A 9097-nucleotide genomic window follows, 5' to 3' on the forward strand; every position below is an offset into this window, starting at 1 on the left:
TTCGTCGTACGACATGTCGGTATTCACATGATCGTTGTAAACGTGTTTGAAGTTGGTACTATCCTGTTTGAACAGGATCAGAAGGTTCGCGTTGTAGCGTATCAGATGTTTAGGTATTCTCGCGTACGTCTGACAGAGATAGAAGCAGTCGACGTTCGCGTGACGATTCATCACAAAGTATTCTCTCACCGCATCCTGCTTGTCGCATGCCACGTCATCGAAGATAAAAATAAAATTTAGGCACATCTCACTCGGTGGAACGACGTCGCTGTTGTTGAAGAACGTAAAGTAGCCGATTTCATCGATAGACGTAAACAAATTTTCGAGATATCGATACTTTGGGATTTCGAATAGAAATACACGTTCTCGAAACATACACCGATTAGGTTCTCGAATAAGCTTATGAGAACGTTGGTTTTACCACAATTCGACGGGCCGCAAATGATCACGCGTATAGTACTCGGCAGTATTTCGCCGTGCTTGCGCTTCTCCGTGCTGCCCCCCCCCCCATCATTCGCGATTTCGCGTCGCAGTTCGTGACGCGTATCGTCAGCGATTGCAGCACGAATTTCATGCCCACACTACAGGCTGTGCGCTCTCGAACGACTATTTAAAGACGTGCGAATCCCGCAAATCGCGCAGTAGCAAAATGTATCTCGTAATGGGTCATCCTTCCGATATTCGAGACTTAAGCGCCGAGCAGTTGCATATATACCAAAGGTCGTATTACGCGTGTACGGCGATTACATCGAATACGTCAGGGACAAGCTTCCGGAACACGTGAAGGCAGATTCGGAGGTTCGAACCTATCGTCGCTGCGACAAGCATTACAATCAGTCGTGGCAGCAAACGCACATCGACATTCCCGCACCTAAGATAAAGAACTGTAGCGAATGTCGTGAACTGTAGCGGCAGTCTGTTGAATCAAGCGGTAAACGCGCTTCCTTTCGAGTTACATATTTCGGGCTACTAGTTTTGCGGCCCGGGCACTCGGCTTTCGAAGCGATTAGCTAGAGTGACGCGGGCATAAATCCGCTGGACGTAACGTGTCGATAACACGACATTGCGCATTTGCACAACAACAATCTCACCGACAGACACGCGGCAGAAAATATACTAGCCGAGAAAGTGCAGAAACGCATTACCGCGAGTGATTTGGCTCTTAGCGAGAGAGCCGCCGCTGCTGCCATCTGGACAGCGATGAAAACCAAAACCAAGATCGACATGGGCATTAAAGAAGAAGACGACGACGAGGAAAAACGCGACGAAAACGTGGATACTTCCAACGGCGAAACAAGGCGGTGCGTTACCGTTTCTGCCAATGTTGGCGCGCTCGAGTCTTTGATCGGCGGAGCGGCCAGCGTGGCAAAAGCGGTAAATGACAACAAAGACGCGTGACGCCATCTCGAAGAGCTGCAACGTCACGACCGCGCGATGGAACAGGGACCGCGGACGGTATCTCGCTCCGTACAAATACGGACGCGAACTGTATCTCGGCCCGTACAAACATGGATAGGCTGCAAAGAAAAAAAAAACGCCAATGAGACAATAAAAATGCCGTCTGGCGCAACTACTAATGTGCAATTAAACGAGCTCGCGAGACGAATGCGCATACCATACTTTAGAGACGTTTTCATGAGTAACACGTTATCGACAAGCGGTGCGCGTCAAAACGAAAGCGGTATCGTCAATCTAGACGATGCGACGGGGCCTGGCATTCACTAAGCGTATGCGAAGAGAAACAACCGCGTCGTATATTTTGACAGTTTCGGTAATCTTCGACCTCCCAAGGAACTGGTGCGATATTTCGGGAATGGTGCTACGACAATAGAGTACAATCATACGTCCTATCGTATGATCAGAGCTTCTGCGGATAGACGTGTCTGCGGTTTCTACAAACGGTACACGCACGTGAATTTAAAAAACTCGACGAAATGCTGTGAAATCTCAGTATTATCGAACAATTTTTTCGTCATGTCGCTGACGCTTACGCTGAGCGGGAAGAGCACCGGTCCTCGCAGCGAACTACTTTCCCGCCATAGATTTGAGTGACGGCGATTACGAGCTCGGTCTGACGATTTTTGAGACTTATTACATGATATCGAAAATGAATAAATCGAACAACAAATTTTATTTTGCCAAAGATGACGCGGAAATTACAATTCCCGAAGGTTCGTACGAAGTGTGAGACATAAATGAATTTCTGAAACGCGTGATTTTACGGAAACGTCCGCACCGCGACGTGGTTGAAACCGTTGACGTAGTGCGTGGTGACAATAACAATAATGACATCGATAACGATAATGGTGAGGGTGGAGAATACCCGATATGCGCAAACTACAACACAATGAGATGCGAGATTAGATGCATATACCAAGTGTACAAGTATGAAATGCGGATTTGAGAAAACAGATGGCGCATCAATGCAGTGTGTGGTATAAAGATTTGACTGTTATGCCATTTTGAAGTGCCATCAACAAGTGTCAGACGCGCACGAGTGATAAATTGAAAGTATTTGCATAGTGTTGTGTTGCTGTGTTCGATATGTCGAAATTTATTCCAAACAAAGAGCATTCGCGGACATCATTAATTTTTTGTTTTTATTTGAAGAAAACTGCAGCTGAATCATACCGATTACTTCGAGAAGCTTATTGTGAACATGCTCCATCGCAAGATACGTGTGAACGATGGTTTCGGCATTTTAAAAGCGGTGACTTCGATGTTGCAGACAAGGAATACGGAAAACCGCCAAAAAGGTACGAAGATGTGGAATTGCAAGCATTGTTGGACAAAGATGATTCACAAACACAAAAACAACTCGCAGAGCAATTGAGCGTTAGTCAACAAGCTGTTTCCAATCGCCTACGAGAGATGGGAAAGATTCAGAAGACCGGAAGATGGGTACCGCATGAGTTGGACGGCAGGCAGATGGAGAGGCGCAAAAACACATGTGAAATTTTGCTTGCACGATACAAAAGGAAGTCGTTTTTGCATCGTATCGTTAGTGGGGATGAAAAGTGGATTTATTTTGAGAATTCCAAGCGCAAAAAATCATGGGTAGACCCAGGCGCACCATCCACATCGACCGCAAGACCGAATCGCTTTGGCAGAAAGACGATGCTCTGTGTTTGGTGGGACCAGAAGGGTGTGGTCTATTATGAGCTGTTAAAACCTGGTGAAACGGTTAATGCTGGACGCTACCAACAACAATTGATCGATTTGAACCGTTCGCTGCTTGAAAAAAGATCAGAATACCAAAAGAGACAACACAAAGTCATTTTTCTTCATGACAATGCTCCATCACATACGGCAAAACCGGTTCGCGATACGTTGGAAGCACTCAGCTGGGAAGTTCTACCCCATGGGGCTTACTCACCAGACTTGGCTCCTTCCGATTACCACTTGTTTGCATCGATGGGTCACGCACTTGCTGAGCAGCGCTTTGGTTCGTACGAAGATGTGAAAAAATGGCTCGATGAATGGTTCGCGGCAAAGGGGGAAGATTTTTACTGGTATCCACGAATTGCCCGAAAGATGGGAAAAATGTGTAACTAGCAATGGAGCATACTTTGAACAAAGCTCTTTTTATCATTCTTCCGAATTTAACGTGTTTTTTTTGGAAAAGAAATCCGCATTTCATACTTGGACACCTGGTATATAACTGCCTGTTATTCGTATCTCTTGACAAGTAACAATAAATAATGTTAGTAATTATTCTTCTCGTTCTCGTTCACTTATAAAACCCTCAAGTAAACCTCGTATTCATTAAAACCTTGCCCTAACAAGCTCGCACGTGGTCCATTCCCGAGTTAAAGGGATTTCCCTGACTCGAAATTCGGACCGACGATCGCACCGCTCGTAGGAAATAGGTGTCATAGCGTCTTTACGAGACGTTAACCCATTTTCCGAAGCGAGCAATAAAAAGGGTGCGTTCGACTCGACGTGCTTGTTTCCGGGCAAATACTTGCGAGACAAGAGTCTGACCGTCCTTCCACGCTCCATCCTTTCTACTCCCTTCTCTCTTTAAATCCATTTTTCGGAGTTTGGACGTAACATTAGTTCTGAGTTAAATAAAGTTTTATTTAAAAAAGGACAAACGATGCGAGCGTTGCGTGAAACGCAGCCATTGTATATACAAAGATTTATTAAATGATATTGAGAAAATCATTTATTAAATTCAACTATCATTGAAATCAATGTAACGATGATAGTATATGACTTAATGACTATTAATAGTTATTAAGTCAATGATTATTTAGTCATGTAGTATAAATGTGCTACCATCCTAATCAGAATTGATAATAGAATTGATGTCGAATCGCAACGCGAGCATCATTTGTCCTTGTTTAATATTCGGTAAACAAAAATTCCACGAGCGATGTAAAACGTTAACTGAAACGCAGCCAATATTGTGATTTATAAAATCGAATAATTTTTACAAAAAAATAAGTCTTTTGTTTATTCATATACGTATATGTGTATATGATTGAAAAATCACTGTGCGTAAAATAAAAGCAAATTCTATAGTAATAAATAAAAATAGCAGTCACTTTTACCTTAGCGATTTGAATAAAACCACTTGCAGGTTCACCATGACCAAGATTGGATTTTACGGAGCCGATCATTAATGGAGTTTCTCTATTTTTACACAAACTGTTACAGATAGCAGTGACTTCCTGCAAATCGCCAACTTTGGTACCCGTACCGTGTGTTTCAATGTAATCCAAGCAAGATGTCAGTATTCCACATTCATTGTAACATTCCTTTAGTAAAATACTTTGCATTAGCAAAGATGGATGTGTTATTCCTACTTCTTTGTAACCGTCGTTGTTTAATTTTATATGCGGACATATAGCATAAATTCTCTTCGCATTTTTTGCCTTTTGAAGGTATACTATCGCCACTGTTTCGCTATGCGAATAACCGTTTCCATTGGAATCGAAAGGTCTGCAATAACCCTCAGGTGATAAAACACCTACATATACTCGTAATATAAAATCATGTAATATATTATATATATGGATATAAGCATGCATATAAATATAAGTATTTTTTAATATATTTCGCATTTTTTATATATATATTTTGCACTCACATTATTAAATTAATTTATATTTAAAAAATTAAATAATTAAATATTAATACTTTTATTCTTTATAAAGTAATATTCTGTTTTGAAAAATATCTTATTACAAATGTTTTATCAAGTTCCGCAACGTTAAAATTTATTTTTTTTTTGTGAATTAGAGATGTGCAAACCACTAAATTTTACGTCTAGCGTAAAACTTATTATTAGTAAGTAGATTAAGAATTTAAGATTTTAAGTAAAAATATTAAAATTAATAAATTAAAATTAATAAATTATAAAAATATCAAGACGAGCGTATTGCAAACTAATAATTGGATGCAAACATAGATTTCCAGCTCCAATTATCGCGTCTTCGCATTTTCCCGACATAATACAATGATAACCAAGAGCCATGGCATAAAGACTACATGCTGTATCGACAGTATAAGATGGTCCTTTTAGATCTAAGTAGTACGAAATCACATTTGCCATTGTAGATTTGCTGCATCCAACGATTTGAAAATCGTCTTACTATTTACAAAACATTATCGTTTACAATTTTTGCATATGAATTCTAAATTTAGTAATCTCTACTTTATTTATGCAGGATGAATCATTAATAATATAATATTAGAGATTGTTATTTTTAATATTAAATGGAATATAAAATTTTTATTTTTTATAATTCGTTTAGTATCGAAAATAATATTCTTTGATAAAATTAGTTTTTTCTAAGTTGAGTAACTTCAAGGATGATCATTATCTTTGTTCTCGTCATTGAAATTGTATGACTTTTATGAGTTAAAATAAAAAGAATTTATCAAATTAATTCTTCTCGTAATTGTATGCTTATTATTCATCCTATATGTACTATATCAATAATTTTGTTTTAACTGATAATTCTCATATAGAAATTTCTCTTGTGTTTCAATATAAGATGTGCCTATGATCACAGTAGTATTTTTTCCTCGTAATTGCTTTGGATTAATTCTTGCATCGATAATTGCTTCATAAGAATGTTCCAGTAACATTCTCCCTTCGGGCATAAGTACGTGTGCTTGCTTGAAAGATAATCCAAAGAAATCCGCATCAAATTTTTCCAAATTGTTAATTATTCCCATACGCGTTGATAAGTCTGGATACTCTAATGAAAGATAGATGTTTTCACATAAAGATATTATGTTCCTTCTTTATATCTTTTTAGATGAAATTTTAGTATACTTCTCTAACAAATAAGTATGTAATTACATTTAATACAGAAAAAGCGGTATATTCTATCTCAACCAATCATACATAAATGTAAAAGTATAACGTATAACTATGAATTTGAATTTTTACCATTTTCCCATCTGCCATGATCTGCTTTAACGAGATCAATTTTATTGAATAAATTTTCTCGTAAATGATTCATGTTATCTGAACCAGGAAATCTGCCAGCAATACCAGATATAACGATCTCCTCGCCGAAATCAATATCATTCCACGATCTATATGCTTCTTTGCCATCCATGGTTTTTATTATGTGTGTCAGACAATCTAGAAAAATGTTATGTGTATCTTATGTTATTATTTTTTTTATTTATGCTAATCAATATACCTGATCCTGATATTTATAATATTGTTGTAGTATCGTTTGAGTTGCAGATAAGAAATGCGTTTAAACTTTTTAACGACAGGCACTTTTTATATAAACTTAAATGACTACTGTTGTAATATTAAAACGTCGACTATAGTGTTGCATACGTTTATACCAGGGAAACTTATGCCATCTGACCTATACTGTAACCCAAGCAAAGTCTGTTCAGACAAGAATTGTTTACATCTCAAGTGATTTAATTATTATATTTTCAGCGATTTAATTATGTTCACGGTTTCAATGCCATTCACCGGTTAAAAATAATACTTTTTTTTTGTAAAAATAATTATTCTTATTTAGTCACTTCTTTTTACTATTTAATTTAAACAATTTAGTTACATGTATAATATATTTTTTCTTTTTCCGATGAGAGATTGCATTCCACTTGATATTTGCAACGCTCTTGGAATCATTACATTCTTGTTGTTGATCAAATATTAAACAAAGATAAATGAGGCTTGCAAATGTTGTAAACGCCAAATGAAACGCGCTCTATACACATTATCCCAGTAAGTAAGAAACATTTTGGAACATTTGAGTAACATTGTAGCAATGTTACAATGTTGAAATATTCCAAAATGTTTCTTACTGGGATGTCTATCTTAAAAAATAGTCCATAATTAAGTTATGAAAGAAACTCTTTATGACCATTTTTTTTTGTTGAAATTAAACAATGCTGTGTTAATTCCCGATAGGCGCAAAATATTCTTAAAATATTGTATAAATATTAAAAAATTAAAATAAGTTATTATAATATTTGGAGAACATTGTATAATATCTTTTAATATTATGAGAGTATTCTATGGATGTTATATGTCCACTTAAAATAAATATTCTTGATATATTTTCTTTAACATCCCTAAAATATTATTAAAATATTTATTATTATTAATTATTTTTATATTAAAGTGCAGTTTAAATTCACAATCCAGTAACGAAAATGTCTTATCAATATATGCTGCATCTTGTGTTTAAATAACGTTTCGATGTTATTTTATGTACCTATCCAGTCTTACAACTGCACGCCAAAATTATTCTCAGTCTTTAAACATATATTTAACCTGAACCGATGTAACAGTTTTACAAATTAAAGTAAATGTTGTTATGACACTTTTTAATGTTCATATAATATTATAGTAACAGTAAATAATGTTACTTTTAATAATCATGTAATATTATCAAGAGTGGACATATAACCATCTATTAATATTTCAAGAATATTATTTAATATTATATAATTTCAATAAAATATTTTTCAAATTTTACGTTTAATATTCTGAAAACATGTTTAAAATATTATTTAATATTTAAAAATATAATATTATTATATTAAATATGTGTATAAGATTATAATTATGCTAAATATAATTTCTATTTATTTTAAATTAAGAAAAAATATTAAGTAAGAGGTAAATCGTATTTTTAAACAATATTCACTAGAATATTTCTAAATTTTACAGGTGATTCTAAACTTTTGCCTGATAGCGTATGTTTTTTTAAGTTTTGTTAATGTTTTTGCTTCTATGCTAATGTAATTTAAAGCATTTCCGTTTAAGAGACAGAGAGAAAGAGAGAGAGAGAGAAAAAGAGAAAGAGAGAGAGAGAGAGAGAGAGAAAGGAAAAGACAAGGAGAATATAAAGTATCCTCATTGGGATACATGTATGTGGAATTGAAGTTTCATGTTTCGAAAATAAAAATTTCAATTTATATATGAATATTGTATAAAATAGCGGTCAATACTTAAGTAGGACAATAGGTCAAAATGATTAAAAACAGTATATTAAGATGAATCGTGCCTTTCAAAACTGACTTTTAAGAATCATTTTGTAACTATTTTTTTAATGACTTGTTGTTTTGCCTGAATAACGTATTAATGCATTTATTGAGGCAGAAGGTTATTTATTGTAAACGCAAATCATATTGTTTACAGAATGTAAAAAATTTTTTAATAAGATATTAAATGTAGCTTTCCACATAAAAAAGCGACGCGGCGGAGCATTAGCCTGTATTTAAGATTTAGTTCAGCTATTTACTATAGACAGCTATTTACTATAAACAAGTAAGGCTCCGCGGAAGCAATATTTTCTCCTTCGAGTTAGAGCGAACTCCAAAAAGAGCTTCTTTTCAGATATCAGATCATTCTATATGTTGTACTTTTAATTACATTCCATTTTTTTTGTTAACTTATTGAGCATTGATACCATAAAATATCTTTTAGTTCTCGCAAAGCCTAAATAAGTTAACAAAAAAGTGTGGAACATTTACCATTCAAAAGTTGACTATTCGGTAACTTGTCAATTTTTATTAGCTTTATTAATAATAGTCGATTATTTTCAGGAATATTTAGAGTAACATGAATCCAGATACGACAAGTGCAATTTTATATTTATTA

At 35.4% G+C, this 9097-nt stretch overlaps 2 protein-coding genes across 2 annotated transcripts; both read right to left on the reverse strand.

The window, feature by feature from the left end:
• Positions 1 to 2218: 2218 nt before the first annotated feature.
• Positions 2219 to 5560, reverse strand: LOC108756359 (fatty acid synthase-like). The gene is made up of 3 exons (XM_018500100.1): positions 5413 to 5560; positions 4499 to 4975; positions 2219 to 2337 (listed from the first exon to the last, which is right to left on the reverse strand). The coding sequence occupies exons 1-3, from the start codon at positions 5558 to 5560 to the stop codon at positions 2219 to 2221; spliced, it is 744 nt and encodes a 247-aa protein (XP_018355602.1).
• Positions 5561 to 5943: 383 nt separating this feature from the next.
• On the reverse strand, positions 5944 to 6582 carry LOC108756360 (fatty acid synthase-like). The gene is made up of 2 exons (XM_018500102.1): positions 6407 to 6582; positions 5944 to 6212 (listed from the first exon to the last, which is right to left on the reverse strand). Exons 1-2 carry the CDS (start codon positions 6576 to 6578, stop codon positions 5944 to 5946), a joined length of 441 nt encoding a protein of 146 aa, XP_018355604.1. The 5' UTR covers positions 6579 to 6582.
• Between the last annotated feature and the right edge of the window lie 2515 nt (positions 6583 to 9097).

Source organism: Trachymyrmex septentrionalis, unplaced genomic scaffold, assembly GCF_001594115.1.
Source record: "Trachymyrmex septentrionalis isolate Tsep2-gDNA-1 unplaced genomic scaffold, Tsep1.0 scaffold98, whole genome shotgun sequence".
Lineage (NCBI taxonomy): Eukaryota > Metazoa > Arthropoda > Insecta > Hymenoptera > Formicidae > Trachymyrmex > Trachymyrmex septentrionalis.